This window comes from Rhinatrema bivittatum, chromosome 5 (assembly GCF_901001135.1).
Source record: "Rhinatrema bivittatum chromosome 5, aRhiBiv1.1, whole genome shotgun sequence".
In the NCBI taxonomy this organism is placed as follows: Eukaryota; Metazoa; Chordata; class Amphibia; order Gymnophiona; family Rhinatrematidae; genus Rhinatrema; species Rhinatrema bivittatum.
The window spans coordinates 297,033,564-297,060,189 of NC_042619.1; the positions used below are offsets into that span (position 1 = coordinate 297,033,564).

The window sequence follows — 26,626 nt, forward strand, 5'->3', positions numbered from 1 at the left end:
ACAGAAACCTCATAGGCAAGTCAGAACATAGCTTGGAACTTACACATGTTCACATGAGGTTAGGCACATAGCTCCAAGTTATGTGGGTACCCTCCGCTGCAAGACACACAGACATGGTGGCTGGTAGCCTGTGCAGACTAATGCACCCCATCTGCTGCTGCAGAGCCCGTGTGTGCCTAGTGGACTAAGTGCCATGGTACCGAATGGAGCCATGGTTAATAGATAAGCAGGTAGATGGAACGGAAGGAGAAACAGCAAGATTGCTTGCATTGGTTTAAGTTGGAGCAGGGGAGGGAAGAATAGCAAATGGCTGGGATAGAGGTGATAGCAGCCTTTGGGGGGGGGAATATCACCTGTATGAGGTTGTGTAATATATATTTTAAATGTTTAGCCCTCCTTTCCAAATAATGCTCAAGGCAGTTTACAGCATTATTAATTCAGGTAAAATAAGTCCCTTTTGCAAAGAACTTACAATCCAAGTGGATACCCGAGGCAACAGGTGAAAGTGACTTGTCCAAGGTCACAAGTAGCATCAGTGGGGGAAGTGGAATTTGAACCCTGGTTTGCAGCCCATTGCTCTAATTTCTACGCTAGTTTCTCACAGCTCTACTCTAACACAATCTACTTAAGGCCTGAAGGCAAATTTGCAATGCACCCAGATACAGGGTTGAGGGTGATAAGAGTAAAGGTTTTACTAAAATGTTACCCTGTATAACCTTGAAAGAGAAAAAGCAGCTCGCCCAGCTCCCCACTACTAGGGCAGGGATCCCCAAACTACAGCCTGGTGCAGAGGCAGTAGTAAAGCTGGTGGAGTTTCCTAGGCTTCATCAGCAGAACGAGAAGACAGCATGCACTGGTGGGGAGGCCAGGCCTCACCAGCAACACCAGGCTGCAGCACTGGAAGCAGGAGCTGGTGGAGAGGCCAAGCTTCTCCCGTGACGATCAAGGTGGGTGGGGGATGAGAGAAGAGGAAGGGGAGTGAACGAGAAGGTACAGAGAGTACAATGGGAGGAAGGTGATAGGTGAGTAAGAGATGGGAGCAGTGGAGGGAAGAAGATGGAAGGTGAGTGAAGAAGGGGAGAGGGAAGAGAGGGTGAAAGAAAGTGAGTAAAAGCGAAAGGTGAGGAGGTGTAAAAAAAAAAAAAAAAAGGGAGAAGTACAGAAGGTGAGTTCCCCCACCCACTATCCAGATCTACATCACATAAGGGCAGGATTCCCAAGGATGTGGCACAGTTGCCATAGTTCAGAGAAATCTAGAAATATCATTAACATTTATGGGGATCCTGCCCCTGATGTCCCTTTCCCAATATTTCAAATCAACAAAAGAACCACGCATCTACATCCACAAAATGCAAGGTGGGGGGGGCCTCCCTCCAGTCTGAAATACCGTGTGTGGCCCTTCTTTTGAAAAGTTCGGGGACTCTGCTCTAGGGGCTGTGAGGTCAATGTTTCAAAATATGGATGTTACCAAAGGCTCAAAGCAGCAGCTGAAAATATTTTACAAATAGTAACTTTACAGTCAAATATTTTAAACAAAAGCATTTCATGTCTGAAACGATGCAGGCTGAACCAGTTTTTCTTTTAAATATGTTAAGGTTATGGTTCCTCCCAGGGCTATCCCAACATCAGATATAATTGTGGCTCTAATCTATTTTCTCAGCAGTGCCTACCCCTCCACAATTATCGATCTAACTCTGGCTCTTAGGACCCAAAGGATAAGCTTGTTTAACACTTGCAAGAGAAAACTACACCAGAAGAGAAGCAGGTAGGATAGCTAAATTGCAGTGGGGTAGTATCTCTTTAAACCCATGCAGACCGACTCTCTAAAGGGGCACAACAGACATCTAAGGTGGTTTAATTCACAGTCCAAAACTGAAGTGCACTGTAATCTGATGGTTTTGAGGTAGGCACCAGATCTGTCCACTTATCACAAATTCTCCAATTCCAAAGCAGATTTCAGAGACACAAAAAAGAGCCCAGCAGTGGAGTTCAGAACTGGCAAAAGGGGCAGGCACCAGGCAACCGACTTAACAGAAACCAACGCATAGGGAACAGGAGTGACACTAAAAAGGGAAAAAGAAATGAAATGTGATAGTAACTAAAAGAGATCCTATTTAAAACAAGCTAAAATAAAAACAAAAAAGAACCAATTCAAGCCAAAAGCATACACCAAAACTAGTTTTCTATCCAGCATTTGAAGTACATAAAAACAAACCAGCAAATATGAAAATGCAGACTCCTTCTCCAAATTCCACCAGGAAGCCTAATTAGTTATTTTCTGTTTTCTAAGAAACCCGTACCCAAGTGGATTTGCTCATATTTAAACATAGGAGTTTCCCTTCTATGCTACTTACCCTTTTCAAGATGAGTTTTTATTTAATTCAACACACTTTCCATTTTTTTGGAAATGGACTTTGGTCATTAACATGACAGTAGTAGTTACTTACTGTATATACCTTAGGTTTGCTGAGACATCGTGGCTGAGGAGTCTGCTGGACTCACTCCTAATAACCTGACATTTGGACACTCTTCGCGATGGTCTCAGCACTTTCAATGCCCCGGTTTCTCACAAGGGCTTGAGTTGTGAAAGTCCCTTCGGACTCCAATAATTTTTGCAAGGCAACCAACTACTCTGGTGTCACGACTACCCCCGTGGCTCCAACTATCTGTATTGTCCTCGCGACAGCCTGTCCTGAACTATTTTTGAGAACACAGCAGGCATGGTGCTCGCGTTCACAGAATACAAATTGGTGAATTCTTTGGTCCCCCTGACGCAGCCCTGATGCGAAACGTGGCCGTGTCGGGGGTCCTTCCACTTATACATCATTATTTATTGTGGTATTCAATATTGTGCACAACTGATGGGTGCATATGTACAGTAAAAAAATCCGATTGCTGTGATTGCTCAGTATAAATCTGTGCCACACATTATTAGGTGTGACAGAATGGTAAAACTTGAGATGGAAGCTGCAGATAGAGGTCAGCCATGGCGGTACAATATGTGGTAACATTCCAGTACCTATTATCTCATGCAGAGATGGCTCATGCACAGTACACTTCCCCCACATTCTAACAACTATGTCCTTATTCACTCCTTAAGAAGGGAAGGAAAAGAGGGCAGACACATAATTAAACCATTTTCTAACTGCGTTTTATAACGGGTGCTGTGAAAAGAGGACTCGTACCCAGATGTCTCTGGAGGGGTAGGGTCTCCCATTTAGTGCCTATGTGCAAAGCCCTGGATGAATCAGGTCCTTAGTGTCTACAAGACAGATATTTAATAAGCTGGTTCTCACTGAATTTAAAAAAATAAAATAAAAAAAAATAGCTGCGCACTTTGGGGAAGCCACAAACTCTTTACTATGCAGCCCTCCCATCCAAACCTGATAGGAAGCCACTGATAGCTAATGAAGTATTTCAAAAGCTGAAAACCTTTTAAATAAAAATAGGAAACTTATTAAAAAATTGCAAAAGTATTGAAACATCACCGAGCAGCTTAAACAGCACTGAATGAAATATTTTAAAAAAATGAAATAAACCCCAGCAACGTTAGATAATGATTTTTAAGTAATTGCTTTTCAAGTCTGATGGCTGTTTGTGAAACACTGGATCACATCGGAGGGCTGCAGTGACATCAGCATAATAGTCTCCTGGCCAAAAACATTCTGAGCACAGATGACGGCCAATACTGAAGCAAAGGACACACAAAGCACATATACAAAAAATGTCTCTCATTCTTTCCTGTGCTAAAGGTTTGTATCACAGTGACAGACAATCTTTAGTGGTGAACACAAATCAATTAAAAAAAAAAAGTTATGACAATATCAAAGCTGCTTTGCTTCTCTGCATCCTGAACTGCTGCAGGTCCATCAAAATATAGGACACAGTCTCCTCCAACTAGAAACTAGATCAATACTTGCATCCTTAAAAGCCTGGTCTCAGCTGCCATCTTTTTTTCTGAGGTGGTAGCTTCTTAGATATTTCCCTCCCTCCACTCTGCTTTTTGTCGTATTAGAAGGACTCCTCTGAACCTGATTTTGACAGACTGCATACAAACAGACTAAGGAATGGTGATCTAAGAAGCAGCCAATCTTTAATAATTGGTATCCTATAGCGTCTATGAGAAGAGAGGGATTGCAGGATGGCACACACCGTTATTTTGCATAACTTCTGTCTTGCATATTTGACTGTTTTCTCCTCAGCAGCAAAGCATTTAAACTTAGCTAGCCAAAAATGGACTGTGCAGAAATGATACCTGATGTTCTTCCATTTAAAGGTCTCCGCAGTAGGGTGCCTATTGTCATGTTATGTACTAATGGAGGAAGAAAGAGAGTGGAGTTCTCTGTTGAAATACTTTTGACAATTTTAGTAGCTTCACCTTTGGAGCCACCCAAGTTCCTAAAATATGAAGTGGCAGCAGTGCTTTTGCAGAAGGTAAGCAGGGGCCATGTATACCAGATAACTACAAAAATAAATAAATCAGAGAACTCTTTGGCAAACAGGGGTCACCCCTGCAAAGAAAACCAAAACTACCGCTGGCTGGTGACCAATGTGGCACAATAAACTGGGAAATGTCAACATCATGCTAAAAAAAATCCTGACAGGGGTTTCCCCTGAGGCTGGTATCTCAGATTCTACCATCACCTTTTTCTTCTCAGAACAAGTTGTGCCCACAATATTTCCGTTGGTTTTGACAGCGCAAGTAAAAAGGTTTATGGTGTTTTTCACTGCACAATTTTGATAGGAGGCTTCCATGCCTGGGCAAGGAATATTGGACAATTATTTGGTCACCAGTCTGACAAATATCCAGAGGATCATCTAGCTCAACAGATAGGTGAGCAAAGAACATGCCCAGACTCACCTGTCTACTGTGCAGCAAGGCAAAGTTAGACATGACCCCAAATGCTAAATTTTTTCACTGAATTAAAAAAAACAAAAAAAAAAGTAACAAGCCATGTGCTCCATTCCCTTGTTTTCTCCCCCTCAGCTTGACCTAAACCACTCAAATACTTTCATCATGCCAATGGGCACGCATTCAACTAATGCCCCAGCGTATGGAACCCAGAATTTTTCACACCCTGGTAACACTGCAGCTCCAAAGTGCTTTAGGCCTGATACAAGTTCGATGGCACTTGTGTTTCTTGAGATTGCCATCACTAATAGACACTGTGTGACAAAAACAAAGAATCCCTCTGCAGTTGGTACATGAAGCAGGAAAGAATTGTGTAAGCAAGTCCTGAGGGGGCAGGGATCCTCCAGGGAGGACATTTATCTGTCTTTAGATCCAAGCTTCTCAATCAGCTCTTGAAGGGGTGCCAATTCACGGCGATCAATCAGGTTGAACTCCTACGATACATAAATACAAATCTTACTGCAAATTAACATTTGAAAAAAAAGAACGACACAAACATGCTCTCTGTGACATTTTAGGAATGCTATGAGGAATACTTTGGAAAAGGCAGTAGCCCCAGCCATATACCTTGGATTCTGAGCATCTCCAGACCTAGGACAAGCTCCTGTCTCCCAGAGCAGGTAATAAGAGTAATTACATAGACAGTAAAGTTTTTGGAGGTCAGAACTGCGTTGCTAGCTTACTATGTTCTACAATACTATATATATAAAAAAAAAAAAGCCATCAATTTGTAAAGAAATACGTTTTTGAAATAGTCTGAAACAAAATCAAATTTGCTGGTGAAAGATGGAGAACAAATTGACCAGGCCTATTCATTCTTTATAGGAGGGTTTCCTCACATTGCTGCTATAGAAATCAGCCAAACTGTTTTGGAGCAGTTAGCAGTGTGAGGCAGGTAGGCCTGTAGTTATCCACACATACCTGTACAAAGAAGATGAAGTGCTTAAATGAGGTGTTCAGATGGGCCTCCTCCTGGAGTTGCATCACTGAATCAAAGTGCTGGTGGTAAATGTGGGCATAAACCCGGAAGAGACGCTTCAGGATGGTCTTTGCCACGGACATGAAATTTTTAGGAAAAGGAACCCCTAAAATGCCAAGGTGACTCATTAATGTCTTTTACAGCCCAAATACAGCATTTGTGAGCAGAAAGGTACTCTGGAAGGCATCCTGTCCAAATCCTCCTCAGCTATACAAGGTTCAGTAAATTGCCTTAAACCATCCCACCCTTGGGGGCTAATGCAATACAGTGCGCTCAGCCGAGTGCACTGTTTAACCTGCTGTCGGACGCGGGTTAAATAGGCGCTAATCCTCCCCCTAATGCAATAGGGGGATTAGCGCCTATTTAATGCGTGTCCGACGCGGCGTGAATGAGTTAGCGCTCATCACATGCAAATGCATGTGAATGAGGCTATTGCTCATTCACTCCAAATGCAAAAAGATAAACGTGCGTCTCAGATATTAACGCCTGCCTGGAGCTTCTCTGTACTTTCTTTTTAAAGTAAAAAAATATAAAATTAAATATCTCAGCAGACTGCAGAGTTATGAAGACCCACGCTGAGTTTACCTGTGTCTGTCTTCATAACCAGCAGTCGCGGCGGGTCGCGTTAGCAAGGAGGCGCTAAGTTCGCACAAGCGACCCTAGCGCCTCCTTCCTAGCGCGACCCCCTAATTTACATATCGCATGGCACCCCCCTCGCGGGCGCCACGCATGCGTTAAGAAAGTCGGCGTCCACTTTCTGCAAAGATTATTGCATTGGCCCCTAGTTAGTGACCCTGCTCATTGGTAACTCTCTCTCCACATCAACTACCCTCTGCTAAGGCTACTGCCTAGTATGGATTCCTTCCTCCTCCTCTCCTGTCAGATTGTCCTCCCTCACTTCAATCCTAAGCCCTTAGGGTAGGGTACTATAACACTAGTGTTAGTCTTTCTCTCTGTTCCTTATATTCTAAGACTTCCTGAGGTTCCTACACCCTCATATGCAGTGAAAGCACTGCTGCAATAATACACCTGAAAATTATGGTACTTAAAGACAAAAGAACTTGTAGTAATATGAACTAAAAACTCAAATTAAGTGTAGAAATCACTAAAGAAGTTATCAGGTCCTCAGATAGATGGACAGACTAAATCACTGCTTTAAAGCTTCAGCCCTAGTTGAAAAGCACTAAAAAAGGAGAAGAAAGCCCAAGGTGGGCAATTCAGAATCTTGGGGTAAAAGATATATAAAAAGGAAGCAACACCTGATAAACGCTAAAGATTAAATTACAACAGAGGCTTTTCATATTAATTGAAAGCTCCAGTGTGGGGTTACCCACCAAAATTGATTCAATGTTGGGAAGTCCAATTTCCTTCTGGTACAGAGTCTCTGGAGAGAGTTGAAGGTGAACACTTATCTGTTAATTTCCTTTCCTTTAGTCCTGCCAGACCAGTCCAGACAAGTGGATTATGTCCTCCTGCCAGCCTATGCACAGAGAGAAAAAAAAAAAAGCTCAAAAGCTGACTTCACTATACCTATATACTGTAGGTCTTGTGCTGCCCTCAGCTCTTCAGTATCCTATGGCAAAGCTAAGACAATAGAAGGCAACTGTTTGTTTTCCTTTCCAAACCACCACATAACCAAAACCTGATACAGCCAAAAACATCATGCCATGGTTATTAACCCAGGAATAAGAATCCCAACACCAAGCTCACAATTAGGCCAGCTGCCTTTAGAATGGGCAACAATAAGCTCACTGTTAGATTTCTAAACCCATTCAATTGTGAGCTCTTGATTACTGCAACTTCCTTGGGTGGGTTCTGACTGGTCTGGCTGGACTAAAGGAAAGAAAATGCACAGGCAAGGTGAAATTACTTTTTACCTGATCATTTCCTTTCCTTGAATTCACTCAGACCAGTTCAGACAGATGGGTTATACACCAACCAGCAAAAGTTACATAGTACGAAAGCTATCACTCACCTCAAACAAGGCCATATCCTCAACATTAAAGCACATCAAGATGTTTGATCTTCTGTTCAATTTGTCATCAAAAATACACTGAAAAAATAGCATCACAGTGAGGGTCCTGTACTGGGCTGACTGTATTCAAAGGAAAGAAAATTATCAGGTAAGAAGTAAAATAATCTTCCTCTTCAATCAGTCAGACAAGTCCAGACAAGCAACTCCCAAATAGGGCAGAATGTTGCCCAAGCCCTACCCAAAACCTCCAAGGTTTCTTCTCCGAACCCAACATTTAAGAGGTAATGCTTAGAAAAAGGTATGCAAGGAAGACCACATAGCCGCTTTACAGATCTCCAAGAAAGATATCAAACGCAACTGTCGCTCAACAGGTAGCCTGAGCTCTAGTGGAATGAGTTCACACCTGTTTAGGCAATGGAGTACTGAAGTCTTGTAGGCCCACTGTAATTACCTCTTTAATCCAATACGCCACTGAAGCCTTAGAGGCTGCTTCATCATACAATACTCCACCATACAGAACAAAAAGATGATCTGACTTCTGGAAGGCCTTAGAAACCTTTAGATATCTCAAAAGGATTTTCCTGACATCCAAGACTCGAGGAAGTTTGCTCTCCTCACATTTTGAATGAAGGCAAAGAAAGTCTAATTCAGCTTGAAATTTAAAACTACCTTTGGCAAAAAAAGGATGGAACTGTACAAATCCAGACCATATCCTTCGATATCAAAAAAGGGCTCTCTGCAAAGAAGTGCTTGCAACTCTGAAATCCTCCAAGCAGAACAGATTGCCAGTAAGACTTCAGTGTAAGCAGCCTCAGAGAAATACCCTTAAGGGACAGACATTGAGGCTTCTGCTAGGAAAGACAGAACCAAATTCAGATCCCAAGATGGAACGGGGAGCTACAGTGGAGGCCTAACCTTTTTAATTCCTCTCAAAAATCAAGACATGTCCTCTATAGCAGAAGCTAGCCACAACTTGTACCTTTAAGATAAGGGCCAAGCCTTTAATCAAATATTTTTGCAAGAATTCCTCAGGAATTGAGGAAGTCTAAGGAGTGCACTCATGCCCAGTACACCAATTTGAAATGAAGTTGGCCATAGAGGCAAAAACTCATAAAAACCTTTTTAAATATATCCGAAGCAAGAAACCTGCGAGGGAGTCGGCTGGACCATTAGATGACCGAGGGGTTAAAGGAGCTCTTAGGGAAGATAATGTCATTGCAGAAAGACTAAATTAATTCTTTGCTTCCGTGTTACCAATGAGGATGTTGGGGAGATACCAGTTTTGGAGATGGTTTTCAAGGATGATGAGTCAGACGAGCTGAACCAAATCACCGTGAACCTAGAAAATGTAGTAGGCCAGATTGACAAACTAAAGAGTAGCAAATCACCTGGACCGGATGGTATGCATCCTAGGTTACTAAAGGAACTCAAAAATGAAATTTCTGATCTATTAGTTAAAATGTGTAACTTATTATTAAAATCATCCATTGTACCTGAAAACTGGAGGGTGGCCAATGTAACCACAATATTTAAAAAGGGCACTAGGGGCAATACGGGTAACTTCAGTGCCAGGAAAAATAATGGAAACTATTCTAAAGATCAAAATTGTAGAGCATATAGGAAGACATGGTTTAATGGAACACAGTCAACATGGATTTACCCAAGGGAAGTCTTGCCTAACAAATCTGCTTCATTTTTTTGAAGGGGTTAATAAACATGTGGATAAAGTGAACCTGTAGATGAAGTGTATTTGGATTTTCAGAAGGCATTTGACAAAGTCCCTCATGAGAGGCTTCTAAGAAAACCAAAACGTCATGGGATAGGAGGCAATGTCCTTTCGTGGTTTACAAACTGATTAAAAGACAGGAAACAGATAGTAGGATTAAATGGTCAATTTTCTCAATGGAAAAGGGTAAACAGTGGAGTGCCTCAGGGATCTGTACTTGGACCGGTGCTTTTCAATATATATATAAATGATCTCGAAAGGAATATGACGAGTGAGGTTATCAAATTTACAAACGATACAAAATTATTCAGAACAGTTAAATTAAGCGGATTGTGACATTACAGGAGGACCTTGCGAGACTGCAAGATTGGGCATCCAAATGGCAGATGAAATTTAATGTGGACAAGTGCAAGGTGTTGCATATAGGGAAAAATAACCCTTGCTGTAGTTACACGGTTAGGTTCCATATTAGGAGCTACCACCCAGGAAAAGCATCTAGGCATCATAGTGGATAATACTTTAAAATCGTTGGCTCAGTGTACTGCAGCAGTCAAAAAAGCAAACAGAATGTTAGGAATTATTAGGAAGGGAATGGTAAATAAAACGGAAAATGTCATAATGCCTCTGTATCGCTCCATGGTGCGACTGCACCTTGAATACTATGTACAATTCTGGTCACATCTAAAAAAAAAGATATAGATGTGATGGAGAAGGTACAGAGAAGGGCAACCAAAATGATAAAGAGAACAGTTCCCCTATGAGGAAAGGCTGAAGAGGTTAGGGCTCAGCTTGGAGAAGAGACGGCGGAGGGGGGATAAGATAGAGGTCTTTAAGATCATGAGAGGTCTTGAACGAGTAGATGAATCGGTTCTTTACACTTTCGGATAATAGGAGGACTAGGGGGCATTCCATGAAGTTAGCAAGTAGCACATTTAAGACTAATCGGAGAAAATTTCACGCAACGCACAATTAAGCTATGGAATTTGTTTCCAGAGGATGTGGTTAGTGCAGTTAGTGTAGCTGGGTTCAAAAAAGGTTTGGATAAGTTCTTGGAGGAGAAGTCCATTAACTGCTATTAATCAAGTTTACTTAGGGAATAGCCACTGCTATTAATTGCATCAGTATTGGTGTTTGGGTAATTGCCAGGTTCTTGTGGCCTGGTTTGGCCTGTGTTGGAAACAGGATACTGGGCTTGGACCCTTGGTCTGACCCAGCATGGCAATTTCTTATATTCTAATCCTTAAAGATGCTCGTATACGCCCAAATGGTGGAATAGCTACCACTGCTTGAGAAAATGCTCTCTTCACTAAAAATACCCAAGGGCCAGATCAAAAGACAAAACCGATCTGGATCTTTGTGAAAAATAAGACCCTGCAAAAGCAACTCTCTGCGTGACAGAAGCTTCAGAGGTTTGCCGCAATTTAGACGCATCAGATCTGCATACCATGGGCACTGTGGCCAGTCCCGGGTGACTCGATATCCTCTGAAGAATTCTGCCTATCTTAGACCAAGACGGAAATACATACAAAACCTCTCTCACAGGCCAGATCTGAACCAAGGCAACGATCCCAGACGAACGAGTCTCTTTTACGGATGAAAATTTTTTGTACTTTCATATTTCTGCCAACTCCATCTACAACAGAAACCATTTCCCTGGCTCGACCACACTGCAGCTGAGATAATCTGCCTGAACAGTGTTCGCCTCTGCAGTGAGTGATGCTGATAAGGCTTTCAAATTGCTTTAATTAGTTATTTGATGATTCACCCTTCTTTTTATAAAATCAAGGCGATGTACAGTAATAAAACTACAAATAAAATTCAACAGTGAACATAAAAACATCACAAATTAAAGTACATAAAAAGTAAAAAAAATAATGGTAATAAAAACAGAATAGAATATAAAATATGGTACAGCCAATAAACAATATAAATCAGAGAGTAGAGTGAACAACAAAGAAATCAGAAGTAACCAGCAGATGATTTGCCGGGAGTTCTTAGACTAATTAGAGGTCAAAAGCTAGCGAGAATAACCATGCTTTAAGATTCTTCTTAAACTTATGGATATTTCTTTCCTCTCGAGCAAGTTTATCTCCACTACCTGAGGACACTCTTGTCCCTTGATGATTTATGTATGCAATTACTGTGACATCGTCAGACATTTTCCTGACCGCCTCCCCTACCAAGTGTTGAGCAAACTACAGAAGAGATAAAATGAATCACCTGACTTCCAACTGATTGATGGATCAACTGGCTTCTTTGGGAATCCATCACCCTTGAGCAAACTGCTCCAGACAGTGGTTCCACAGTCTGTCAGACTAGCATCCAATGTCATTGTCACCCAGGTTGGGGTCTCCAGATCCACTCCCTGCTCCAAGTGATTGCAATCCAAATACTGTTACAAGCTACTTCTGACAGACTCAGTCACTGGGAACTGTAATGCATAATCCTGGGACTAAGGATCCCAGCGAGAAAATAGAACTCTGAAGTGTGTGCACATGGGCCCTTGTCCACGGAACCAAATCCAGTGCCACTGCCACAGTTCCTAGAAGCTGAAGATAGGACTGTGCAATTAGGTTGCCTCTGATGAGCTCCTCTTTTTCTGGATACTTTAAGATTTGACTGCTTGCTATGCTGGCAATAAAGGAAAAGGCACCTTGCTGAAGTGTGTGTTGGGTGGGAAAGAAAATAAGAAGAATAGAGATGTGGAAGAATTGTGAGGGGGGGGGGGAGGAGAGAAAGACTCCAATCCCCTTGGAAGTTCCCTGGTCCTGACCAAGTGCCCTGAGGGAGGAGACCAATTCACTCTCCTTAGGCACCCCTTTTTCTTGGATCTTAAGGCCTAGTTCCCCACTCAACTGAGGGAGGAAGAGCTAGTCTTCCACCTCAGGAGCTTCTGAAGTGATTCCTTTTTAGCCTACCAGGCCGTAGTCCACAGCATAGGATGCTTGTCTACCATCTGCTGGTCAGTGTGCATAACCCATGTGTCCGGACTGGTCTGACTGGATGAAGAGGAAGTTTAATTTCACCTTCCTTATCATCCATGCCAGACCAGTCCAGACAAGTGGGATGTACCAGAGCTCCACCCAGAACAGGTGGGAAGGAGAAGAAATTGTCTTACCTGTTAATTTTCCTTCCTTTACTTCTGCTACACCAGTTCAGAACCTATGGGTTATGTCCTCTCACCCAGCAGTTGGAGGTAGAGGGGTTTTTTGGTTTTTTTAAATGACATCACATGTATGTATGGCATGCATAGAACATATCTAGCCAGTATACTATCATAGCTATAAGCTATTGTAAAATTCAAACACTTGACTGCCAATAGCAAAAAGCAAAAAACAGCTAAACATTTTTCCTCAATTGCAAATAGTTATCAAGTCTTTCTTGCATTGGAATTATGCTTTCATTGTCACAGCAAGCACCAGCTCCTTTAAAACAGTTGCAGAAAGGCTCTTGTTATTCAAACATTGAAAATATTGTATCTCTTTCTTTTTTTTTTAATCTTGTAAAGGATGGGGTTCCTTCTGCTTCACCAGATCCCAAAACCTATGGGAAATACCAAAGCCCATCTAAGATGGGTGGGTTGATGACAATTCCGACTGTAGAACCAAAAACCGTATCCTGTCTAGCAGGAAGATCCAACCTATAATGCCTCACAAATGGACCTAAGTAGTCCAGGTGGCACCCTTGCAAGTCTTTACTGGGCTCACTGCCCCTCTTTAAGCTTAGGATTATGTCTGAGCCCTAATAATTCCTGGTGCTTGTTTTCCTTGTAACATATTTTACATATTTTCTCCTTTTTCTATACCGCCTATCATCAATCTAGGCAGTTTACAAATTTTACATACATAAAATTTTTAAATAAATAAAACACCAATACAAAATAGTACAAAACATACAACATGAATAAGCAACTCTTGACCTTCCCTCAAAACCCTCTTGTTGCTTAACTCTTCAGCCCTGTCTCTAACTTTAGATATAAGCCTCCTTAAAAAGCCAGATTTTTAGCATTTTCCTAAATAGCTTATGCGCTCTCATTAGCTGTAACTCCTCCGGCTTTGAAGTCCAGCATACGGGTCCTGCCACTGTAATCGCTCGTTCACACACCATGTTCAAGCTCATTGAGGCGGTCACTAAAAGACCTTTATTCACAGACCGTAATTCCCTTTGCGGCACATACCACCGTAACCTGGCCAAGGAAATTATGTCCTTTAACCATCTAGCAATAGATGCCTTTGAGGCTGCTTTTCCCTTTCATGGTCCACTGAAAAGAACAAATCTGTCAGACTGGCAAAAAGCCTTGGTTCTTTCAAGATAAGTCAGTAAACATCTGACATCTAAGATTCGTAGAGGTTGCAATTATGCCCTACATTCCCCCTCTTTGCTGAATGTAGGGAGCACTTTGTTCAGATTCATATGAAAAAAATGGAGATTACCTTTGGAAGAAAGGAAGGGACCGATCTTAAATAATCTTTAGTGAACCTCAGAAAAGGCAATTGACTTAACAAAGATTGCAATTCTGAAATATGTTTGGCTGAAGAAATAGCCACTAGAAAAATAGTCTTTAAATTTAGATCCTTTATAGTTGATTGACTCAAAGGCTCACACAGAGGCTTAGTTAAAGCCCGCAATACTAAGTTTAAATTCCATTGTGGAATCATGGTCCTGACTGGAGGCTATACATGTTTTTACCCTGCTGAGAAAACATTAAATATCCCTATGGGAAGATATAAGGCTTCCCTTTATCTTCCCACGGAAGCATGAAATGGCTGCCAACCATACCTTTAAAGAATTTAAGGCCAATCCCTTATCCAGACCACTTTGTAAAAATGAAAAAATATTTCCAATTTATGCATGCCACCTGCAAAAATTCTCAAAAATTCGCCTCACTGTTATATAATAAAGAAGTGGATCTCTTCCTAGAATTTAACATTGTACCAGTTACTGGTGGAGAGTCTCTCTCTTTTTTACACTAATCTTGCCCTTTCAAGAGCCAAGCCGTTAGAGAGAACAGAGTTGAGGCCTCCATTTCCACAGGCCCCTTTTGGAGCAGACCCTTGAACTGTGGAAGAAGCAGAGGCTGATCTATTAATAGCCTCTTTAGATCTGTGCACCATGGCTTTTATGGCAAATCTGGAGCCACTAGAACAACTAATCCTCTATCTTCTTTATTACCTGCACTTGTATTGCTTCCATGATTATGGTCTTAAAAGACGAGGGCAACTAGTGATCCAATACCTTATCTTTCTCTTTCCTCAGTCTTTGTCACCTTAAGGCTGGAATCTCACACAAGGCAAGTGGCTCACATCAAGGAGATCCCATTACCAACAATCAGATGTAGCAGATCCCCTTACATACTGTCTCCCATTACTCCTCAGAAAACTGAAGGAGATCATGCCCCAGAATTAAGGGTCACAAGCTAACCTACCCACAGAGGCATTATCCTCCCTTATAAAGAGGCACAGCAATCTCCTTCTCCTTTTCTACTAATTTCCTAAGACTGTCCCAACCAGAGGAACACCTCAAATATTGCCAAGGCCAATCTAAAGTTCTTCCATGTGGGAACCTGAATTATGGCTGGGAAGCGGTCAAGTAGGAGTCAAAAGGTGCTGTCCAAGCAGAAACACCCTGGGATTTTTTTTCTAAACAGGTTGCAGACATCTTCCACACCACAAGTCTACAATTTGGTCTTAAAAGCCCCTCTGGTAAACCTTTGTGTAGAGGAGAGGAGAAGAGAATCTGTTCCAGAGGCTGTTCCTTTGATTGCTCCACGAACAGAGAGAGTAGGTGAGAAGAACACCAACATGTCTGGAGATTACCTGCTGCAGTAACTACTCCATAGCTAACTGGAGCTGTGCAGACTCTGCCATGCCTGAGGGTAAATCTGTAGCTTTTTCACCTCTCCATGGAATGTATCTATTCAACTATCAGCATGAAGAGAGAATCTAGCATGCTTATTTATATAGCTTCTTTTTTTTTTTTGACTCAAAGCGGCAGTAAAATAGCTGCTAATTCTGCTAAAATGGGCACGCTGATCAAGTCCTGTTCCATGTGCACCAAGCTCTGCCTTCCACCAAAGGAGCCCTCACAAGCCAGGCAGAATACGCCTCCTGAGATATTGTGACTTACCCACAGCGCCTCATTTCCATTTATCCCCCCCCCCCCCCAACAAGAAAATGGAAGCCAGAGGGAGACTAAATGTTAATCACCTTCAACCCCTAGACAGAGTCCAAATCTGGCACAGCACCATAGGAGATGGCTTCTTTTTTGGGATCCCACCCTGCCAGGGTAATCAGCCCAAAGACCATTGCCCTAGGAATCCACTATACCAGGAAGTTTAGCCCAAAGACCACTGCTCAGTAGCTCCTGCTGCCGGACCCACCAAGGGAACAGTCATTAAAAACTACCCAGTGCTTGACCCACTGTTGTGGAAACTCTGACCCCAGTCTGTTCCCAAGGGAGAAGGGAGAATGAATCTAATAGGACCATAGCTCAGAGCACCCCCAGGACTTTGCCTATGCTCCCCCGGGAAACTGGGACTAAAAGCCTGCTCATAGCTGTAGTACCAGTCCACACAATTGCAGCCTCTGCTGGAGACAGAGAAATACTGAAGAACCAAAGGCAGCACCAGATATGTATAGGGGAGTCAGCTCTGAGATATTTTTTCTCAGTTTCCATGTGCCAGCAGGACAACATACCCCACTTATCTAGATTAGTCTGGCATGCACGATAAGAAAACACAGACATGGGAGAAGTTAAGTGCACGTCCTTTGTCTACCCAGGTTCTTTTAACACATGAAGTTTTAACAAAACATTATATAAACATTTGATATATCTTTTCCTAAGGATTGGTATACATGTCACTTTTCCAAGGTCTTTTGTTTTTTTTCCCTGACTTTGTATTGTGTCTGTATGCTTACAGGACTAGAGAGAATTTAAGGTTAGAAATTAATTTTAAAATGTATAATTTTGTATGTTCTTGGAAACAGAATTTGAATTAATCCTGTGTGTAGTTTAAGGTTTGAATGTAATTCTAAGTTTATTGTGAGTTCGCAAAGGTCACTTATTTGATCGAACTGATACTCTAATCAAATTTTAAAAACCCTTAGATTTAAACATATACCACTCTATAAATAGCTTTAAAAATTAACCCAATAAAAATGAAGATGCAGACAGAAGTCCATGGGGACTATACAATCTCTTGCACCAAGTGCCACATGTACGATTATCTACCTATTGGTGATAAGTTGTATGTGTGCAAAGAGCTCCTGGCTCTCAGAGATCTAGTCTAATCTCTGGATGCCAGAGTGGCAAACCTGGAGGAGCTGAGGCAGATGGAGACGTACAGAGAAGAGTCCTTCAAAGACATAGGAGAGCCGACCCAACTCCAGTCTACCAACTTGTGCTACTTTGGAGAAGCCAGGTCACCTGGAAGGAGACCATCACTTTAGTGTGGCAGTAAGTGACTCTGTAGCTAAGACTTGCCCTCAAGGTGATGCCTTATCTTCTCATACCAAGGATGAGTCTCCAGAAGTATGTGGTTAGGAGGAAAGGATTAATACTGCCATTGTAGTTGGTGATTTGATCATTAATAATACTGATAGCTGGGTGGCTGATGGGTATGAGGCTTGCTTGGTAACTTGCCTGCCTGATGCAAAGGTAGAGGACCACCTAGATAGAATTTGAGTGTGCGCTGGGAAAAAACTGACTGTCAAGGAACATATTGGTATTACCATCATAGGAAGATGCAAGAGGGTTAAATATAAGTCTTTAGGTAAGAAACTGAAATCCAGAATCTCCAGGGTTGCATTCTCAGAAATGCTCCTGTTCGACATACAAGACCCAGAAGCAGGCTGAACTCCAGGGTCTCAATGTGTGAATGAGATGAAAATATAGGGATGAGGCCTTTAGATTTGTTAGGAACCGGGCAACATTTTGGGGAAGGCGAAGCCTATTCAGACATGATGGGCGCCACCTTAAGCAGGGTGGACCAGGCTGCTGGTACTAACATTTAAAGAGAAGATAGAACAGCTTTTAAAGTAGACTATGGGGAAAGCTGATAGTGGCTCACAAGTGCATAGTTCAGAAGGAAGAATCATCTAAGGATACTTGTAACTCAGGAAAGTTAGAATATCCCACTAGAGAGGTTGTGATTAGTTTATTTATTGTCATATTCTATTTCATTTTTTATGAATGTAAAATTGTAACCACCTAGAAATGGTAATAGGTGGTCTATAAAATATTTAAATAAATTAGTACTAGTCCAGATGGATGTAAATAGAAGAACATAACATGTGAATAACTAAACTGCTTGTATCTTCTGTTAATACGGAAATACAGAACACTTTAAAATGTCTGTATGCAAATGAGAGAAGTCTGAATAGTAAGACTGGGGCGAAGGCGTGTATAGCATTATATGAGACTACAGACCTAACAAGCATCTCAAAGACATGTTGGAAAGAGGATAATCAATGGGACACACTGATACCAGGGTATAAATTGTGATGGGGCAGATCATATTGGTGGTAGGGGTGGCACTATATGTAAAAGATGGCAAAGAGTCAAGCAGGATAAAAATGATTGTTACAACTGTACTCACCAATCTTTGATGGAAATAGAGTTTCGTCATCAAGCTGATCCTGTACCCATGTCATCAAATAATCAATGTACTTTGGGGCAGAACACTTAATTGGTTTCTTTATGTTTGTGCCATCTGCCCAGTGATATTCATACCTGTTAAACAATTTTTATGCTAATTAAAGTTAATTGTAGAAGAAACTGCAAACTCCATTCTCAACAGATGGGACAGGAGCAAACACTATTGGGATTCAAGAAAAGATGGGAACGCGAGGGTAAAATTTGGAGATTAAACAAGGGTTGTGGTAGTGCAACAGGTTAAAAAAAAAAACAAAAAAACCCAACAACCACAGACGCATGTGTATAGTTATTATTCTATACATAATTTAAATATAAATGCATAGACTGCATTGATCATGCAGTTTTGTTCTGCTAAAGAAATGAGGGGGAAGTTAAAAAAAAAATAAAATAATTATCGCAGGCAAAAAATTAACCCCCTCCCCCCCCCAAAAAAAAGAAAACTCTGAAGGCATTTCATCAAAACTCAAGCCACAAAAACTAGCGTCTCCTCTATACTCACAGGATAAAGCATGAGAAGGAATAAAATAGGTTTCCCAAACCCATCTTGGTGACCCCCATAGCTAGTCAGATTTTCAGGTTATCAATAAAGAAAATGCATGAGAATAATTTGTATGCATTGCAGACCCTGTATTTGAAATTTTAATTTCATGCATATTTATGGTAGAAACAGTATCTTCTAAACTTGACTGGTTTGGGAAATCCTAATAAAAATGTTTCCAAGATATCAGAGTGGACTGACTTGCTTACACCAATTCTGAGGCCAGAGAACAAAATACATGTGCACACACAAATAAGTTAAAGAAAAGAATTGCAGAGCTATTTTATTTTACAAATTTGTTGCCTGCTAATCCACAGACCTTAATGGGTAACAAGAATAACATAATAATAATGAGAAAATGTCAGATTTTAGGCTAGATCTTTCACGTTGAGGAAAATCTTATTTTGGTTTATAGCTTTTATATAGATGAAAGTCTGATTATTATAGATAAACAATGTAGACAGACTAAGCAAGTGGTGAAATTACTTTTTACCTGATATTTTCCTTTCCTTGAATAGTCAGAGCAGTTCAGGCAAGACAAGCTAGTTATGCATGCCAACCAGCAGATGGAGACAGATCAATAGGCTCATTGAAGTCACCTCTTACATACATCCATGCTGACACTAGCCTGTCAGTATTCCTGTAACAAGCTAACTGTGGACAATTTCAATATAAAAATCCAAAATCCATTTTTTTGGGGGGAGGGGGGGGGGGGAAGGGAGGTTTCAAGGTATAGTACCCAGTGGACTTCCAGAAGAAAATAAGAAGCAAAAAACAAAAAGGAAGAATTTTCCTACAGTGAATAAGAAATGACTCACCTGCAGAGAAGTATAAACCGCCATTATGCTTCCCAACTTTGCAGATATGCCTGAAAAAAACACTCTGTGCAAGGCATACAGATAATTACACTGAAAGATACTGGCAGCATAGTAAGGGTCTTGGACTAGTCTATTTGAGAAAAGGAAATTATCAGGTAAGAAGTAATTTCACTTTCCTCTTCATCTAGTCAGATGAATCTAGGCAAAGTAGGATGTACCCAAGCTACTCTCTAACAAGACAGGACTCTGCTTGAGCCCCTCAAAAGCCCCACCAAAGCAAAGGAGGCTTCCTCTCTAGCTGAGACAACCAGCTGGTAATGTTTAGAAAACGTACACAAGGACAACCAACTCGCCGTTTTACAGATCTCCAGAGAAAAACCAACCGCAACTCTACCCATGAAGCTGCTTGCACCCTCGTGGAATGAGTCCATACCTGGTTCAGGAAGGGAGTGCTGGAATCCTCATAAGCAGCGGTAATCACCTCTTTAGTCCAGCATGCTACTGTAGCTTTAGAGGCCGCTTCATATCTCCATATTCCACCACATAGAACAAAGATGAACGCAATGCCTGAAGGACCGAGTAACCTTGAGACATCTTAACAGATGTCACCTCATATCGAGGGGGTGAAGAAGTGCATAGTCTTCAGAATCTGCCTGTCTGTTAAATGAAAGTAAGGAAACTGATTTAAATGAAATTCCAAAATCACTTTCAGCAACAAAGGAGGGAACCATGTAAATCTATACCCTATTTTTCATAACCAATTAAAAAAAAAAAAAAGAAAGGCTCCTTACAAGAAAGCATCTGCAAACCCAATATTCTCCAAGCGAATAAATAGAAACCAGAAAGATCGTATTTAATGTTAGCAGTTGCAAGGAAATAGTCTTTAGGAGGAAATTGCAGTCCTGCCAATGAAGGATAAAACTAAACTGAGATCCCAAGGTGAGACCGGAATCCAAAGCAAAAGGTTGAATATGCTTAATGTACCTCAAGAAACAAGAAATATCTGGATGAGAAGCCAGTGGTCTACCTTGAATACCGCCTCAATAGCAAGAGCGTGCTGCTACTTGCACCTTCAACATTTTAAGAGCCAAATGTTTAGAGAGACCATAAGAACATGCCATACTGGGTCAGACAAGGGTCCATCAAGCCCAGCAACCTGCTTCCAACAGTGGCCAATCCAGTCTATAAGTACTTGGCAAGTACTCAAAAACTAAGTCTATCCCATGCTACTGATGCTAGTAATAGCAGTGGCTATTTTCAAAGTCAACTTAATAGCAGGTAATGGACGTCTCCTCCAAGAACTTATCCAAACCTTTTCTAAACCCAGCTACACTAACTGCACTAACCACATAAACTCTGGAATTTGTTGCCAGGCTAATTGTGTGTTGAATGAAAAAGAACTTCTCAGATTAGTTTTAAATGTGCCACATGCTAACTTCATGGAGTGCCCCGTAGTCCTTCTAGTATCCGAAAGAATAAAAAACAGATTCACATTTACCCGTTCTAGACCTCTCATGATTTTAGACACCTCTATCATATCCCCCCCCCCCTTCAGCCATCTCTTCTCTAAGCTGAACAGTCCTAACCTCTTCAGCCTTTCCTCATAGGGGAGCTGTTCGATCCCCTTTATCATTTTGGTTTCCCTTCTCGGTACCTTCTCCATCGCAACTATATCTTTTTTGAGATGCGGCGACCAGAATTGTACACAGTATTCAAGGTGCAGTCTCACCATAGAGATAGGCAATATGACATTTTCAGTTTTATTCACCATTCCCTTTCTAATAATTTCCAATTCTTTTTGGGAATTATTAGAAAGCACACTGAACCGACGATTTCACCACTATGACGCCTAGACCATTTTGCAAAAATTCCAAGATGAATTGAATCAGTGCTGTGCAAGGGGAACACCGATGCCCAGAACATAAATCCTTGAAAAGTCTCCAAACTCATGCATAAGAAAGGATAGTGGAGAATTTCCTAGCCTTCAGGAGTGTAGCCACCACTGCTGGAGAATAACCTTTCACTACTAAGCATGCCCTCTCAAAGACTAGACCGCAAGATAAAATCAATCTGGATCCTCATGAAATGTCAAACCCTTGTAAAGCAACTTTGTGAGAAGGAAGCCTCAGAGGGCTGCCGCACAGTAGACGCCGGAGATCCACATACCACAGTCAACAAGGCCAATCCAAGGCAAATAGTACCATTATCCCTGGATGTGTGGCTATTTTCTGAAGCAGTCTGCCTATTATGGGCCAAGGAGGAAAAAAATACCAGTCCCTATTCTTGAACTAGGGTGTTGATTCCACATAAGAGAGTGTCCCTCTTGTAGTTGAAAATTCTGTGTACCTTCCCATTCTGGCTGGATGCCATCAGATCAGCAGTCCCTACTGGCGACAATCTGATAGAAGGCCCTTCTAAGACAGAGACCATTCCCGAGTCTATGACACTGCGACTGAGGAAATCTGCCTGAACATTGTCTGCGCCTGTCAGCGTCTCACATAAGGCCTTCAAAATTCCTTTCCACCTATGGGAGGAGTAAATCCATTTCCAACTAAACTTGAAGACTCCGAGTTCCCTTTGATGATTTATGTATATTACTACAGTGGTGTAACAGCCATTATCCAAATCACCCGCCTACGATCCGAGGCAAGAATTTAAGGAGAGCCAGCCAAACCACCCTGGTTTCCAGGTGGTTTATGGATAAGGTTGCTTCCTTAGGGGATCAATGACCCTCAGCAAACAGTGCATACCCCAATCTGACAGATTGGTATCTGTTACCACCAAGATCCAAGTCGGGGTTATCAACTCCACTCTCTGTTCCAAGCTCCTGCTGTCCAGCCACCACTGCAGCCTTTGCCTTACCGAGTGTAAAATAGTCTTGGGACTGGGGAGTTCACCTGGAGAACAAAGCCTTTTGAAGAGGGCTCATATGTGCTCTAACCCATGGCACTAGATCTAAGGCCTCTGCCATGGATCTGAGTCTCTGGAGTCAGGACCACACCATTAGTCTTCTAGATGTCCCCAATGCCTGGATCTGGCCACACAACTTTTGAACTCTGTAGTGTAAGTCATATATGACATACCTCTGTATCAAAGTGAACACTCAGATATTCCAGATTCTGAGATGACTGAAGATTGCTCTTTGAAAAATTGACAATCTATCCCAAGTTCTGTAACCACCAGGATTACTCATTGAGAGACCAAGATGTTCTCTTGAAAGGACTTTGTTCTTATCAGCCAATCATACAGCTATGGATGCATCAAAATATCTTCTTTACGCAGCATTACTGCCACCACTACCATCACCTTTGAAAAGGTTCTTGGGGCTATGACCAACCCACAGGGCAGGGCATAAAACTGAAAATGTCAGCCCAATACCACAAAACACAGGAAGTGCTGATGATTCTTTTGGATTAGAATGCGAAGATTATCTTCTGTTAAGTCAAAGGATGTCACAAATTATTTCTGCACTGCCAGAATTACTGATCTTAAAGTTTCCATCCAGAAGCGGGCCACCTTTAAGTCCTTGACCTGCTTCAGATCCAGAATAGGATGAAGGACCAGTCTCTCTTTGGTATCATAAAGTAGATGGAACGGCGTTCCCAACCTTCTTGGCCTTTCGGAACAGGAATGACAGCTTTCAATTCCAAATGTCTTTGCAGAGCTAACTTTATAGTCTCTCTTTTCCAAGACGATTGACAAGGGGAAACCTTAAAAGCATCAGAAACAGCACAATTATGTTTTATGATCTTCAGGATCCACTGGTCCGACATAATCCAGACTCATCTCTGATAAAACAGTGACAGATGGCTTCCTACCTCTGGTATCAGAGACAGGGCCTCCAAGCACTTAAAGTGCAGTTCCAGAGGATCCATTCTTACCTCCCCCTCCTGGAGTGAAAAGACTGGAATTTAGCATAAGATCTAAATCTCTGATCTACAAAACTCCTGCCTTACCTGAATCTCCTGGATACCTATGAAAGGAGAAATTCCGAGAATGTGCCCTCACTCTGTTCTCTGGGAGTTTTTGGCACTTTTGAGTCGCCCCAGGCTTTTGCCATCTTCTCCACACAAGAGCTGCACCTTGAAGAGCAATTTGGTCAAAATAGTCTCAGAGATAGAATCTGCTGACCAATTTCAGATCCAGAGTAGTCTCTGAGCCACTATTAAAGCTGCTACCCCTCTGGCCAAAGAGTGCAGCAAATCCTATCTGGCATCAGCGACATACAAGACTCCACGGCAGGGACTCCTCCCCTAACTCCTCCTGGTCATGCTGAGCCAGACACAACCCAGATCTTGCAACAATGCAACAAGCTGCAACCTGAAGAGTCATGTTCACAGCCTTAAAGGCCCGTTTCAGCAAAGAAAATCTTTCTATCTTGTGCATCTTTAAGAGTAGTGCCACCTTCCACTGGGATAGTGGTCCCCTTTGTCACCGAACACATAGAGGCATCCACCCTAGGAAGCCAAAACCTGTCCTTCACCTGTGGATCCAAGGGATATAGTTTGGCCTCCAGAGTTCTCATTCTAAATCTATCAAATCTTGTATTGCCTGATGCAGAGGGGAAAAACAAAACAAAACACAACATGACTGTGCAAACTCCCTTTATAAAGGTCTTCTTTGGGAACTGAGGCCTCATCCTTTTTGTCATCTGTGATCTGCAGTGTATAATAGGACAGATATTAGGGATGTTAACTCATCCCTGTGGAAAAAGGCACAGCATGGAAGAGTGGTCCTCTCCTTTAGGAAGGACCTCACCTTCCTCAAAGTCCCCTTTCCTATCTCCATGGAGGAAAGTTTTAAACTTGTCCAGGGAATTGTCTGAGGGAGACAAGTCCTTGTTGGTCCCACCTTGTCGGTCAATGTCCTAGCCCTCTTCTGTCCCAAGAGAACAGAGATCGGAAATGCAGGAAGGGCTCGAGTAGGAGGTGCTGGTAGGACAGAGATGATTCCAGGCCCCATGTAAAAGGCATGCAAACCCTTCAAAATTTCCTGGGAAGTCACTGCCCAGGGAAATAAGTATACATGTAGAGTAGGATCAGCAGGGACTACTGCTGCAGAGGAAACTAGCCTAGGACCCACTGCAAGGTCCAAATAATGCTCAGGACAGAGGAAAGGACCCAATGTCCCCTCCACAGCCCTGTGGCTGCGACAACGCTGTCAGGGCTTCCAGCAAAGACTGCAGTGCACACTCTCCTCCTAAGGTAACCCCCACTCCAGACCCCTCTGGCCACAAAAAAAAAACCACAGTTTAACAACTCACCCTGGGCACAGAGCAGTCTTTACATACTCTGGATGCACTGCCCACCTGCACTTTCGGAATATAGCAGGCCGTGTAAACTGCATTTTTTTCACCCATGTTCCATTGCTGGTGCTATTTTGCTCATTCCAAAAAATCCAAAAAAGCCCCACAAAAAACTCAGCAATCTGAGGAAATCCCAAAGAATATTAAAAAATACCACAATATTCCCCAGTGTAATCTTAACTGAAGATAAGTTTTGATAGTTTTTTGTTGCTCTCTTGATGAACAGTTGAAATAAGACGTGTACTGATAAGCGACCCAGGAAGGGACCTTCATGGGTTGGGACTATTTTTAAGAAACTAAAAAATGAAATAAGAATATAAATAAAGTAAAAGTGGACCAGAGGGACACAGCTTGTTTACACTTTCAAGTTGTACTCATGAAGGTCCAACAAATCTAACAAAAAATTTAACAAAGTATTTAAGATTACACTGGGGAATATTGTGGTATTTTTTGCTATTTTGCTCATGCCACGACACTGCAAGAAGAAAGCAGTTCCTGTCCAAAAGCTCCCCAAATGTTCCCAAACTTATCAGGGGATACAGAAACGCTGTCCTCGAAGAGTCCAATCACTGCCACGGCTCAGAATCATTGAGCAGACCTTCTGTGACTGTATTGCTACTTTTTCTGTCTTTGAGGCCTTAAAGCAACAGCTCCCTGTCTCAGAAGAGTGAATGATTTAGTGAAGGAAGCACCCAAAAAAAGATGGAAGGGGAAAGAAAAGTTACTCCAAATCCCCCTGGAAGCCCCATGGTCCTATCTTGCTCAACAGACAGAAGGAGCAACTGCCGACACCTCTGGAGATTGTCCCCTAAATCTTTTTTTTAAATGCTGAAATAGATAGGGATCCTGCTCCACTAAGGGGAGGGAGAACACAAATCTTTCACCTCAGGAGCCTAGAAGCTTTCCCTATTTAGTCTAACAGGCCCAAGCACACAGCAAAGAATGCTGATCGACCATCTGCTGGAGACAAGAGAATGCTGGCAGGCTGGTGTCAGCATGGAGGTATATAAGAGGTGATATTAGCGAGTCTGTTGAGCTCATCTCCTGGCTAGTGTGCATAACCCATTTGTGTCTTGCCTGAACTGGTCTGATTGGATAAAGAGGAAATAAGTTTTGGGTTTTTTTTTGTTTTTTTTTTTTTTTAAAACAAAGCACTAAAGTAGCAAGAAACCTTAATTAAAAACATTTGTACAAGACATGCGTGCTTAAAATGTAAAGAACACCCTCAGAGATTATTGTGCTCCCTCATTTTTGTTTCAGATTGACTTTGTAAACAGTGAACACTCATGAAGATTCAAAATATAAGCTTTGAAGGAGGTAAACAATCTGGCACAACGTGATGGGGCCTATAAAATAAGAATTATAAGCTCTCTGAGATAGGGAACTTATAGGCACTTGATTTATCTTGCACAATGCTTTACAAATTAGAGATTACTTTGGTGGAACTTGTCCAATTGCACCAATAGGGGAAGCAGGAGATGCTGTGGGCTCTGTTTCCATTTGCGCCAACCATTTTTCCTTTGCCTAACTTGTTCTTTAAAAGCAAACAAGGGAAAAAGCAAATCATTTCCAATTCCTCCCCTAGCCTCCTGCCCAATGCACATTTACAATCTGCAGCAAGTAATGGATACTGCTTCCACTATATTATATCTTCAGGCTGTCTGCTGAATATACAGAATAGAATGCACGTTAGTTTGTCAGCATGGCTTGGTTGCCTA

General features: G+C 41.9%; 1 protein-coding gene across 3 annotated transcripts in view; it reads right to left on the reverse strand.

Annotated features, from left to right (window-relative positions):
- Positions 1-1,346: 1,346 nt before the first annotated feature.
- MOB1A (MOB kinase activator 1A) overlaps positions 1,347-26,626 on the reverse strand; it is a 52,722-nt gene continuing 27,442 nt past the window's right edge. For 2 of the 3 annotated variants that reach the window (XM_029604156.1, XM_029604154.1), the window contains exons 4-6: positions 18,189-18,322; positions 5,834-5,997; positions 1,347-5,346 (exon numbers count right to left, since the gene is read on the reverse strand). In XM_029604156.1, the coding sequence (XP_029460016.1) occupies positions 5,269-5,346; positions 5,834-5,997; positions 18,189-18,322 (376 nt within the window). In that variant the 3' untranslated portion in view covers positions 1,347-5,268. Of the gene's footprint in view, positions 5,347-5,833; positions 5,998-7,243; positions 7,372-18,188; positions 18,323-26,626 lie in introns of those variants that run through there. The other variant, XM_029604157.1, reaches the window with a different exon arrangement.